General features: G+C 52.9%; 1 protein-coding gene across 3 annotated transcripts in view; it reads left to right on the top strand.

The window, feature by feature from the left end:
* Mapkbp1 (mitogen-activated protein kinase binding protein 1) overlaps positions 1-12,713 on the top strand; it is a 56,045-nt gene extending 43,332 nt beyond the window's left edge. For all 3 annotated transcript variants that reach the window (XM_052726638.1, XM_052726639.1, XM_052726640.1), the window contains 22 exons: positions 89-278; positions 778-924; positions 1,139-1,314; positions 2,018-2,109; positions 2,702-2,827; positions 3,146-3,216; positions 3,354-3,475; positions 3,915-3,990; positions 4,103-4,214; positions 4,541-4,604; positions 4,837-4,971; positions 5,141-5,277; positions 5,446-5,501; positions 6,650-6,886; positions 7,066-7,232; positions 7,416-7,561; positions 7,653-7,847; positions 8,018-8,102; positions 8,332-8,615; positions 8,841-9,437; positions 9,852-9,937; positions 10,517-12,713. In XM_052726638.1, coding sequence (XP_052582598.1) covers positions 89-278; positions 778-924; positions 1,139-1,314; positions 2,018-2,109; positions 2,702-2,827; positions 3,146-3,216; positions 3,354-3,475; positions 3,915-3,990; positions 4,103-4,214; positions 4,541-4,604; positions 4,837-4,971; positions 5,141-5,277; positions 5,446-5,501; positions 6,650-6,886; positions 7,066-7,232; positions 7,416-7,561; positions 7,653-7,847; positions 8,018-8,102; positions 8,332-8,615; positions 8,841-9,437; positions 9,852-9,937; positions 10,517-10,744 — 3,529 coding nt within the window. In that variant the 3' untranslated portion in view covers positions 10,745-12,713. The remainder of the gene's footprint in view (positions 1-88; positions 279-777; positions 925-1,138; positions 1,315-2,017; positions 2,110-2,701; positions 2,828-3,145; positions 3,217-3,353; positions 3,476-3,914; positions 3,991-4,102; positions 4,215-4,540; positions 4,605-4,836; positions 4,972-5,140; positions 5,278-5,445; positions 5,502-6,649; positions 6,887-7,065; positions 7,233-7,415; positions 7,562-7,652; positions 7,848-8,017; positions 8,103-8,331; positions 8,616-8,840; positions 9,438-9,851; positions 9,938-10,516) is intronic.
* Positions 12,714-12,761: the final 48 nt, after the last annotated feature.

The following is a 12,761-nucleotide window of genomic DNA, read 5'->3' on the forward strand; positions in this document are numbered from 1 at the left end:
TCAGATCTACTGCCAAGTCTGTAGGTCTAGAGACAGTGTCCTGTGCATTTTCCCTTCCTTGGTTGTAACTTTGTCCTCTTTCCCACAGTCGCCTCTTCTCTGGAGGGGCTGATGCCAGGTACCCAGACACCATTGCCTTGACCTTTGATCCAGCTAACCAGTGGCTATCTTGTGTATACAATGACCACAGCATCTATGTTTGGGATGTGAGGGACCCCAAGAAAGTGGGCAAGGTGTACTCAGCTCTGTATCATTCCTCCTGTGTCTGGAGTGTGGAGGTATGTGGGATGGGTTTGCTGGAATACCATTGTGAGAACAGAAAATAGAAAACACCAAGTACAGTCTTAGGTTTCTGCCTCCCTGTTTTCAGTAGCTTCCCTGTTAAGGACCCTAGGGCTTGAGTTTGAATGTCAGTGCCTGTGTATCTCAGGCTTCTTCTTGTGTGCCTCTACCTAGCCTGAGGTTTGCCTCATCCTGGGCTCAGGGATCTTGGACAAGTTACTAAACTTGACCAAGCCTCGGATTCCTTAACTGTAAAATGATGTACCCAATTCATGCAATTGTTGTAATTGAGACATTATGGCACATAGAGGGCACTGGGTTCCTGGGATTTTTCTCACTATGTGTGTATATGATAGCACTGTCTTGTTTCCTTACGCCTCAGGTATCTGGCGAAGTCTTAGTGCCCTGTCTTAGATTTCATTCCCATTTCCATATCGGTGAACAGGCACAACTGCCCCCAAATGGAAGCCTAACTCTTTCCCTCTGCCCCTTCAGATCTACCCCGAGGTAAAGGACAGTAATCAAGCCTGTCTGCCCCCCAGTTCCTTTATTACCTGCTCCTCAGACAACACCATCCGCCTGTGGAACACAGAGAGCTCTGGAGTACATGGCTCTACCCTGCACCGAAACATCCTCAGCAATGTGAGCCAGAGGCTTGGGCCCCCCATTTCATACTTAGTGCCCCCATGTCTACAGATTCTGACCTTGTTTCAGGAACTGGCTCCCCATCTTGATCATTCAGCTTTTATTTGGCTGGGCTCTATGAGCCACAGGTTGATTTTTGGCCAGCATTCTTCTCTGCTTGTACCTGTCCTCTGCGACTGCCTTACCCATCTCTCCTCACCTTTCACACTAGGATCTCATTAAGATCATCTATGTGGATGGGAACACTCAGGCTCTGTTGGACACTGAGCTACCTGGGGGAGACAAAGTTGATGGGTCCCTGATGGATCCCCGAGTAGGCATCCGTTCTGTGTGTATCAGCCCCAATGGACAACACCTAGCTTCAGGAGACCGCATGGGGACGCTTAGGTAATGTTAGTTCTGCGCTAGGTACTGATTGACTCCCATGGTGGCTGGGGTAGTTGAGTCCTCAAGGACAGTGCTTTGGGAGGGGTTGTCTACCCCCAAAAACCTCAGGAACAAAATATTTATTCCCTAGAAGGGAAAGAATGAGCTCAGGAAAAGCCATCTCAAGCAAGTGGGCACAGCTAACAGCTATGCATTGGCATGAGGAAGCCCATGATACAGGGTTCTAAGAAGGACATAATACTGTTTCTGTGGTGTTCTTGAAAAAACTGCATATAACTCATTTCACTCAAGAGAGACTCAAATGAGATACATACAACCGAGTAACTGTCAGTGTTCTTCAAAAATGTCAAGGTCATGAAGGGGGAGGAAGGGTGGAAAAACTGTCACAGACTGCAGGAAACTAAAGAGGAGTGATAATTAAATTTGGACTCTGTAAGATCCTAGACCAAGTAAGGACATATGGAAAAAATGGTGACATGTGAATATGAATGATATTTAGTTAATAGTAAATGCCCTGGTTATGATAATGTGCTGTTGTTATGCATGTTAGTTAAGAAGAACTGGGCAAGGGAAATATAGAACACCTGTACTATTTGAAAATTTTCCTTAAGCTTAAAAGTATTTTTTTAAAGGTGGGGGAGGGAGGGTGTAACAGAAGGAGGTCCCTCCTCTTACAGCCTGCAGTGGTTTCTCGTCTTTGTAGGGTACATGAACTGCAGTCCCTTAGTGAGATGCTGAAGGTAGAAGCCCATGATTCTGAGATCCTGTGCCTGGAGTACTCTAAGCCAGACACAGGTAAGGCCGAGCTCTGGCACAGGCCCCTCCTGTCCTGTCCCTTAGACCTATCTTGGCTTCTGATAATCTTGAGTCTTGTAATCTTTGGGATCATTCTATCTGTAGGATTTTAAGTAGAGAAAGAGTATGTCTTAGTTAGGGTTTCTAATGCTGTGAAGAGACAGCATGACCACAGCAACCCTTATAAAGTGACTTATAATTCAGAGCTTCAGTCCATTATCGTCATGGTGGGACATGGTAGCGTGCAGGCAGACATGGTGCTGGAGAGGTAGCTGAGAGTCCTACATCTTGGTGACAACAGGGAGTGGTCTGAGTGTCACACTGAGTGAAGCTGAGCAAAGGAGACCTCAAAGCCCAACCCCACAGAGACACTTCCTCCAACAAGGCCACATATACTCCAACAAAGCCACACCTCCTAATAGTGCCATTCCCTTTGGGGGGCCATTTTCTTTCAAACTACTACAGGGTAGCTCTATCCCTGTTCTGTGGTTCATATAGCTTTAGGAATATGAGACTCCATCCCCTTGGGGCTCTTTACTGGGCATAGTTAAGAGCTTGCTCATGTGAGCTGATGGTGTTCTTCCAACGCCAGGTTTGAAGCTGCTGGCATCAGCAAGCCGGGACCGTCTGATCCACGTGCTGGATGCTGGGCGGGAGTACAGTCTACAGCAGACACTGGACGAGCATTCGTCCTCCATCACTGCTGTCAAGTTTGCAGGTGGGAACTGGGAACTTGAGGCTCCACGGCCCTCCGCCTACCCCCTGCTGTCCGTCTATGGTCTGCTGGTGGGGGGCAAGTATTGGGAAGTACCTGGGAGTCATGAATCGAGGTGGGAAGACAGGTGGAATACACACTTTCAGTCTAGGGGACTCTGAGTCAGACAGGGTGGGCTGAAGAGGAGGGCATAGGCTTAGTGGAATGCATTCTGTTTTAATTGGTCTACCATGTAGAGTAGCTTGATTGGGGGAAATAAGGGAAGGCAGGAGAAAGACTGCCTTCAGATGATGGAAGCAGCCAGGTCCCTATCCCCCATAGCCAGTGATGGGCAAGTGCGCATGATCAGCTGTGGTGCGGACAAGAGCATTTACTTCCGAACTGCACAGAAGGTAAGGCCACTGGGTGTCCCTGACAGGGCAGGGGTGGGAATGCGGTCTCAGGTTACAAGAGGTGAAGAGAGACAAAGCAAGCTCTGTGACCTGGTGATGCATTTGGATGTGGTCTGCCCACGTGCTCCCTACTGCAGTCTGGAGAAGGAGTACAGTTTACTCGAACGCACCACGTGGTACGGAAGACAACCCTCTATGACATGGATGTGGAGCCTAGCTGGAAATACACGGCCATCGGCTGCCAAGACCGAAATATTCGGTGGGCATTCCCTTCTCAGACTTTTTAAAAATTCAATTTTAATCTATCTATTTTGTGTGGGGCGGCAGGGAAGGGATGTGCATGTACCACGGTGAGCATGTGGACATCAGATGTCTATTTTCAGGACTGGTTTCTCTCTTACTGTGACATGGGCTCTGGAGATCAAACTCAAGTCATTAGGCCTGGCAGCAAGTAGCTTTACTCCCTGGGTCATTTTGCTGGCCTCCACATCTCAGACTTTTGGACCACATTCTTTCATACAGCTCAGTCCCCACATCTGCCTTTTGGTCCAGGCTTTTGAGCGTCTTTGAGGCAACAAAGTACTTTGCCTTACCTAAGAGAGTAGGCCTTGGGTGGTGAGAGGGATCTCCCAGAACACATGGGGAGTGAGTGTGCTTTGATGCTCACACCTAATGTGAACAAGTGCCTTCCTTTACAGGATCTTTAACATCAGTAGTGGGAAGCAGAAGAAGCTGTTTAAAGGGTCACAGGGTGAGGACGGCACTCTCATTAAGGTAAGGGCCCCGTGGGCTGAGCACAGCACCGGACGGCTCAGGGATAGAATGGTACTAAATGAAGAGGGTGTGGCGGTTTCCTACTCTGCCCTCCCTCCGTGTGTCTTCCCAGGTGCAGACAGACCCCTCGGGGATCTACATTGCCACCAGCTGTTCTGATAAGAACCTCTCCATTTTTGACTTCTCCTCAGGCGAGTGTGTGGCCACTATGTTTGGTCACTCAGGTGAGTGCAGCACCTACCTCCCCATTCAGATTTCTCCTTTGTTCCCTTGTCTGTTAGCGCCCATCTAGTCACCATGTGACTCTGCCCATCTACCCTGGGAGGGCTCAGTTGACTGAAGCAAGGCTAGGAAGCCCTCCTGGCAGAGGGGACAGTGTGGTTGGTACCTTTCCCCTTCCCCACATCCGAACTCTTAGAGTACAAAGCCCCTAAGTGTGGATAGGACCTGACCCTCCCTCCAGCCAGTGCCCATCTTCACTGCTAGAACAGGCAGGAATTTGGTTCGGCTTCTGTGGCAGTTCATAGACCGTATTCTTTACTCTTTACAGAGATTGTCACTGGCATGAAATTTAGTAACGATTGCAAACATCTCATCTCTGTGTCAGGGGACAGGTGAGCAGAAGCCAACTTCCCTGAGAGGCAGATTCTTCTCTGTGCCACCCTGCCCCTCCTCTCACTTCCTCTCAGGGTGTCTCTGGGAGGAGGGTCTAAATAGGGACGTTTCTTGGTGGAGCCTGACCTGGTAGTGGAGGGTGGCTTGGATCTCTTTTCCAGTTCATGGGAAGTAGGGGTGAGGGGGTTGCCGCCTTCAGAGCCCTCACCCAGTGCTGTGGCTCCACCCTAGCTGCATATTTGTCTGGCGCCTGAGCTCTGAGATGACCATCAGCATGAGGCAGCGTCTGGCTGAGTTGCGCCAGCGTCAGCGAGGGGCCAAGCCGCCAGGACCGACCTCTCCCCAAAGGGCTTCTGGACCCGAGCGGTAAGTGGGCCAGAGACTGGCCCGGCTCATTGTTGTCCACATAGTGTGGTGTGATCCTGCTGTTCCTCCTCACCGTGTCTCCCCAGACCTTCCTTCTCGTGCACAAGCCCATCATGTCGGTTCTTCCCCGAGTGAATCTCCTCTCCCCACGCTCTTGTCTTGGACTCAGGCCCCAGGCCCCAGTGGCACCCCCTTCTGGACCAGCTCTTTCATCAGACAGTGACAAGGAGGGAGAAGATGAGGGTACTGAAGAGGAAGAACTGCCAGCTCTACCCACTCTTGGCCAGAGTAGCAAGAAAGAGCGAGGTTTGTGGCAGTCGGGTGTGAGGTAGACAGACACTAGCTGGTGTAGTGACTAGATAAGCCCCATCTGGACCATGGGTTAGGGAAATTGGGCCATCACAGGGATCACACAGGGGAAGGTCCCAGAGGTGGGTAGATAAGAAACACTTCTGACTGCCTATTTCTGTCTAGCCTCGGTCTCTAGTCCAGCCTTGCTCCGAAGCCTGTCCCACTGGGAAATGAGTCGGGTAAGTGGCCATCACTGAAATGTGCTTCCAAGGTTATTGGAAGTGAGGAGGGTAGCAGCAGAGTCCTTTGTGCCTTGTGAGGCACTTGGGACCTGCCTACATGCTCCAGCCTGTTTCCAAGGAAGGCCTTCTTGAGGTCAGGCAGCTGGTCTGGTCTGGGATGAGGGAGTACCAGTCCTTCTTCCTGTATCAGATGACTAGCTGCACTAGAGGAGGTGTCCACCTCATCTGCCAGGAGCCTGGGAGGAATGCCATGCAAGAGTAGCTTGGTTTTGTTTTGAGACAGGCTCTCACTCTGTAGCCCTGGCTGGCCTGGAGCTCACAGAGATCCAAGGCCTTTGCCTCTGAGTGCTGGGATTAAAGGCGGGCGCCACCATCTCTGCTTCACCAAAGCCAAGCAACCATAACAAACAAGCAGCATGAGGGAGGAGTAAAGAAGCTGTGAGTCACATGGTTAGAATGAAAGTCTAGGAAAACCAAGGGTCCAGCAGGTGGACATCCAGGGAAACTATAGTTCTGAAGACCCCAATGAGGAAGTGAGTTCAGAACAGTCAGAGGGAAAGGCCACAGGAAGACCTGTTGCTGTGACTCTGATTTCAGAGTGGCAGAGAGGGCTAGACAACATCAGCAAGCTCCAGAGCAGCCCTCACATGGTCCACGTTGGGACTTTGACTCTAGCACTGTGTGTTGGCGATATGGAACCTGGTGCTCTCTGGCCATGCTGGGGTCTCAGTCCTTCACTGTTCCTCTGTCCTTATTGCTGTGAAGGGACTCTGGTTTCTGTTGGGTGTCTTCAGAGGATAAGACTATTGAGAATCCTAGCTCTGGACTATGTAAGACAGCAGGTAAAGGCAGAAACTAGAGAGGTTCCTATTTGAGGGTCTAGAATGTGCTCTAGAGCCAGCCTAGCCTGCAGCCCTTACTATCCTACTTGGGCTTGGGCTGGTCACTGAAATCTTCTGTGCTCTGGTTCCGTCACATGTAAGACCTGGGACAATGATGCTGCCTGCCATCTCTCTAACATTGTTGTCAAGATAAAGTAAGCTAGTTCGTGAACGGTGCCGGGCATGCAAACTATATGTCCAGAGACGTTTGGTTGTTGACAGTGTGATTCTAATTACTGCTGCTTCTTTGCCTACAACCGCCAGGCGCAAGAGACCATGGAGTTCCTGGGCCCAACTCCTGTAGCCAACACAGGACCCAAAAGAAGAGGGCGCTGGGCTCAGCCAGGTGCGGAGCTGAGTGTTCGTTCCATGCTGGATTTGAGACAGCTGGAGACCTGGGCCCCAAGCCCTCGAGGCCCAAGCCAGGACTCACTGGCTGTATCCCCATCTGGTCCTGTGAAGCATGGTCCACAGGCCCCGGAGCTCTCATGTGCTGGCCAGGTGAGCTAGCTTTCTTTAGCCAGAGCCCAGCCTGGCTTCCTGCCACCTCTTCCCAGAGCAGGAGTACTCTGCCTCCTCAGAATTGGTGTTCACCAAATCCTTGCCAACTTCTTTCTCCTCTCAGCACCCTCTTCTCACATCGGCAACCCTCATAAGTGCCCCTTTCTTTGTGTTTCCAGAATGAAAAGGCCCCTCGGCTTCAGGCTTCCCAACCCTGTTCCTGCTCCCACATTATCCAATTGTTGTCACAAGAGGAAGGAGTCTTTGCCCAGGATCTGGAGCCTGCACCCATTGAAGATGGTGTTGTCTACCCGGAACCCAGTGACAGCCCCACCATGGATACCAGGCAAGGGTTGTGCCCTGGCCAGAGCTCACGGGGCCCTGCACCCTCGGTCTTTTCCCTCGGGGTTTTTTCAGTTAGGCAGTGGTGGGCCTCCAGGCCACTCAGGGTTTGCCTGCCACCTCATTGTTTCAGTGGAGCTGCGGACCCCTGCTCACTGTCTGTCTTTCCTTTGCTGCTTCCTGACAGTGCGTTCCAGGTGCAGGCTCCAACCAGAGGATCCCTAGGAAGAGTCTACCCGGGGAACAGGGGCTCCGAAAAGCACAGTCCTGACAGTGCATGCTCTGTGGACTACAGCAGCAGCCGGCTTTCCAGCCCTGAACACCCCAATGAAGGTAAGGCTGCAGCATGAGGAGGGGGAGGCAGGGGAGGCAGACCTGTGACAGAGGGCTCCAGTGTGATGCCTCTCCCCTCCCCCACATCTAGACTCTGAGAGCACAGAGCCCCTAAGTGTGGATGGCATCTCCTCAGACCTTGAAGAGCCAGCTGAGGGTGATGAAGAAGAGGAAGAGGAGGGAGGCACTGGCCTCTGTGGGCTACAAGAAGGCAGCCCTCATACCCCGGATCAGGAGCAGTTTCTAAAACAGCACTTTGAGACTTTGGCCAATGGGGCTGCTCCAGGTGTGGTCAGTGGGCCATCCTTCAGTCAGTGGAGTCTGGCCCCTCCCTTCTATGCCTAGCTGAGAGGGAGGGTCCAGCAGGCAGTACCTGAAGTTCCTTTGTTGGAGAGGCAAGACTTGGGGCAAGAACTTAGCTTCTGACTCAGTTCATGATTTCTGTGCCTCTTGCAGGGGGTCCAGCACGGGTTCTAGAAAGGACAGAGTCTCGGAGCATCTCATCCCGATTCCTGCTGCAAGTGCAGACCTCCCCACTCAGGTATCCCCCCATGGCTCTGCCGACCTGGGGCCCCTGCTCCTGGCACAGTATGTAGCCTTCTTTCCTCCTCTCCCTAAGGGTGCTTTGGAACAAGTGGCCTTACCCAAATCCTGTCTTGCTTTGTGCTTGTCCTCTCCTGGTGCCTTTCTGTGTGTGAGAGCATCTGGCAATCTTGGGGGAAGACACCGAGCCCTCTCTGGACCTTCTTCTGAACCCTTTCTCCCTGTAGGGAGCCATCTTTATCCCCCCCAAGCGTGGCCCTGACATCAAGACCTGACCAGGTGTCACAGGTATCTGGTGAGCAGCTGAAAGACAGTGGTGCCACTCCCCCAGGAGCACCCCCAGAAGTGGAGCCCTCTCCTGGCAACTCCGGCCCCCAGCCAGTGGCTCCTGTGCTGTTGCCACGACGGCGTAACAACCTGGACAACAGCTGGGCCCCCAAGAAAATGGCTCCAGCCCGCCCCTTAGCTGGACTCCAGAAAGCCCAGTCTGTGCACAGTCTAGCACCACAGGGTGAGGAACCTGGTGTGCTCGCTCCAGGATGTGGGGAACGTGGGACGTGTATATGGGCGTGCTGGAGGAGTGTGGGCCTAGTGTGGTCCTGGTGTGTCCCTGTGCTTGCCATTGCATGTCCCTTAGTGGTCATGTTCAGGGGAAAGTAGCAGCTAGGGCTTGAGCTCAGCGTTTGGCTTACCTTCTTCACACCCTGACCTACATCTGTCGCTGTCTCTGATGCAGATGAGGGGCCTTCATCGCGTTCACTGCTCTCCCGGGAGGTGGAGATCCAGGGCAGCTTAGGATCCCTGCCACAAGCTGACAGCTACCCACCTCAACCCCACGCCTACCAGAACCCCACCACCAGTTCTACGGCCAAGCTAGCTCGCAGCATTTCTGTTGGGGAGAACCCGGGCCTGGCGCCTGCACCTCAGGCGGCTGCACCAGTCCGGATCTCACCACTCAACAAGCTGGCGCTGCCTAGCCGGGCTCACCTTGTCTTGGACATCCCCAAACCGCTGCCTGACCGGCCTGCTTTGACCACTTTCTCGCCTGTAACCAAGGGCCGAGTCCATACCGAAGCAGAACAGTCCGGCTCCCTGGTGGGCCAAGGAAAGGCTCACACTACATTTGAAAGGCGGGCCTGTTTAGGGGAGGGTACCACTCCTAAACCTAGGACAGAGTGCCAGGTTCATCCTGGCCCCATCCACCCCTGTGCCCAGCAACTGCCGGTCAGCAACCTCCTCCAAGGCCCTGAGAGCTTGCAGCCCCCATCCCCTGAGAAGACTCCTAACCCCATGGAATGCACCAGGCCAGGGGCAGCCCTGAGCCAGGACTCAGGTGCGCACAGCTCCCCAGTCTCACCTCTCACCCATCCTCTTCCCTGTCTCTTGACCACCTTCTGGCTCCATCTCATGTATGTGCGTCCAGCCTTTGGCGTTTTTCGTCCTGTCTGCTCCTGTCTTGGTCCATAAGTCACACCCCTGATGGTGAGACACTCCTGCCACCTTTCATGATCTCCCTATGACCTACTCAACCCCTTAGTGTGTTCTGGATGCGGGGGCTGGCTCTGGGGCTAGAGCTAGGACTGGCGTTTTCCTCTAAGCTCTTTGTCTGTGTGGTGTCAGGAAAGGTCTTGGAAGAGAATGGGGCAAGGGGCAGGGACGGGGTGGGGGTGGGGGGCTGGTGGGGATTACAGCACTGCTCTGAGAGCCCTGAACGAGCAGCTGGACCTCACTGCTGTTTGTCCTTCAGAACTGGCCTTGAGCCTGCAACAATGTGAGCAGCTTGTGGCCGAGCTCCAGGGGAATGTTCGCCAGGCAGTGCAGCTCTACCGCTTGGTGAGTGTCGGGCAGCAACTGGTAGGAAGACAGCCTGTCGGCAGTGCTCCTGCTTGACAGTGTCTAGAACAGGAACAGTAAGGGCTCTCCTACATCCTGGGCGGAGCCCTCAAAAATACTCAGAGAAGACTAGATGAGAGGGCAGAGGGCAGGCTAGGCCTCACCCCCAGGACGTATGGTCATCTCTGGCTAAGGACTGGAACACTCAAGACAGGGTTGTAGCTTAGAACATCATCTAGTTCAAAAATCCCGATTCATGCCTGTTGTCTCAGTGTAACTGTTATTAGTATGCTTTTTCATATCCCAAAATGGTTTGGCATCTTTCGATATAGGAAACAAGTGAACAGTGCCCACGTTTGAAAGAGAAAGTGCAGCCTGTGTGAGCTGTTGGGAAAGGTGATCAAGAAGAAGTAGATGGTTTTATTAGTCTGAAGGGACCTTCATCTGGGTTACCTGCCGGAGTGACTGACTGTACTGATGTTGTGTGGACTCCTAGCCAGTCCCTTCCGGGCAGGCCAGGCGCAGGTGGAGCGCCTTCTCTCCTCATTCTTCACCTCACTCGCAGTGTTCCTGTTGCAGGTGACCAGCTGTAAGACACCTTCAGCCGAGCACAGTCGTATCACCCGGCTCCTGAGAGACACCTTCTCTTCAGTGCGGCAGGAGCTAGAGGCCCTGGCTGGGGCTGCGCTGTCCAGCCCGGGTGGCAGCCCTGGGGCTGTGGGGGCTGAGCAAACTCAGGCCCTGTTGGAGCAGTACTCAGAGCTATTGCTTCGAGCTGTGGAGCGGCGTATGGAGCGCAGACTCTGAGTTCCAGAAGCCTGTCCCAAGAGAAATGCTCCCCATTCCCGACTGTAGCCCTTCTTCCACTCATGAGAACCTGTGAGAATGTCTGGAGTGGAGAGCAGGGATCAGTGTTCAGAGGCAAAGCAGCTTTCCCAGCTGCTCCTCACGGGGCCCCTGTATTTATTAATTTATTTCCCTGACTGTTGCCTCACTTCCTTAGGACTCCTGCCTCTAAAGCCTCTCCAGTGGTTCATAGCAGGGCAGGTCTTGAGTCTATGTCATCTTGGTGCTGTGAGGGGTAGGAGGACAGCCTGCCTCATCTGGGGACATTGGGAAGGGCTGGCCTTCTCTTCTTAGAAGCCATTTGACGTTACTTCAGGGATCAGCTCCCTGGGGTGGAGCATACACAGGGTACTCTGGGGTAGAGATAAAAGGCGATGTGCTATTTCGGCCCTAAAGCCAACTATAGACCCTTAACCTCTACTCCCACACCAGCTGCACTCCTGGCTGCCAAAGCAGGGGTGGTTTCCCCCAATTCCTGGCAGTTGAGAAAGGTGGAGCTGCCTGGCCCTCCAGGGGATTCCCAGCCCTTAGAAGACTTGAGTTGGTATCAGGACCTGAGCCCCCACATTCCACTCCTATTCTCCCTGCAAGAGAGCCCCAGCATTTTCTACCCTCATCCTTTTTTTTTTCCTTGTGGAGCCAGTTGTGGGATTTTGCTGCTGGACAGTAAAGCCCTCTGTTGGCAAACACAAAGCCTGGCCTACTTTCCTCAGCCCTTAGGCTTCCTTATTCTCTAACCCTGGTCCCTAGAGGACTACTGAGACCCCAGGGACCACTTTCTCCTTTATCCTGGGCAATGCGCAATCAGAAACCTGTATTGGGAGTTCCCTCATGGTTTACAGGGCACTGGCCCACCTTCCTAGGACTTTGCACACACACACACACACACACACACACACACACACACACACACAATGTATACACAGTTAAGTGTTCATTGTTAGAATACTTGCCTGGCTAGTATACACCTGGTTTCTTCACATCTGGCCTCAGCTTCACTAGCCTGGCTTAGAACTCTTATCCAGAAACATTGAACAGGAGCACACTAAAATTCTGAGTCTTGGTGTCCGCAGCCAGGCTGACAGGAGATGGCTATGGGACACCTGGCTCATGGGGGAAGGTTGTTTTCAAAGGCAGTGCTGGGTGCCCAGAGATACTGGATACTGGAGATTGTGGAGTGGAGGTTCTGGGCAAGAGACACACTGGAAAAGTGTAGGTGGACAGGTAGGTGGCGGAGGTAGGGGACAGAATTAAGGTAATTGTTAGAGGGTAAAGAGAAGGCATAGGCAGGCTGTAGGTAGGAACAAGTAGTGAGGTGGTTGCAGAATTGGAGTGAGTATGTGTCTCTGGGCCCTCCTTCCCTCTGCATCAGGTAATGCAGAGTGACATTTCACCAAGTTTAGACAGCAAACACCTGCCCAAGCGCCTTCCAAGCCCTGGAGGCAGAGGCTAGAAAGAAACAGTTTTAATGGGTGCTTAGCTTTGGTGGTTCTGCCTGAGTGCCCTAACTACATCCAAACCATGTATTCCCTTTTTCCGTACCACCTGCCTGGCCAAACTCCTAGCCCAAAGAAGTCAGCCAGAGGGTTAGAAATCCGCCCACAGCAATAGGGCTGCCCTGACCTCCACCAGGTTCTTAGAGGGCCTTGGCCAGCCTGCCCTTCTCGAGGGAGCCGGTCTTTTCCCTGCGCCTCTACCCTGCATGGATGTGGTCTTGTGGCCAGCGGCGCTTGGTTCCCTTTGCATGTCTGAGGCCACTGGCAACTGCCGCCCACGTCCAGATCTGTCCCATCCCAGTTTTGAAAAGCCCCTTATTTATAACTTTTATACTGTGGCGCCTGTCTCCTCCCCGGCTGTACGGGGTGGGGCTGTTTTAACGTCTCGTTTGTACTGATGTATGAAATTGTCAATAAACACAATCATTTGTTAACTGGCTAGCAAAATCCGAAGGAAGCGCCGCTTGTCGCACCTCCTGAGG

Source organism: Peromyscus californicus, unplaced genomic scaffold (genome assembly GCF_007827085.1).
Source record: "Peromyscus californicus insignis strain IS unplaced genomic scaffold, ASM782708v3 Scaffold_7__1_contigs__length_154581171, whole genome shotgun sequence".
NCBI classification, from domain to species: domain Eukaryota; kingdom Metazoa; phylum Chordata; class Mammalia; order Rodentia; family Cricetidae; genus Peromyscus; species Peromyscus californicus.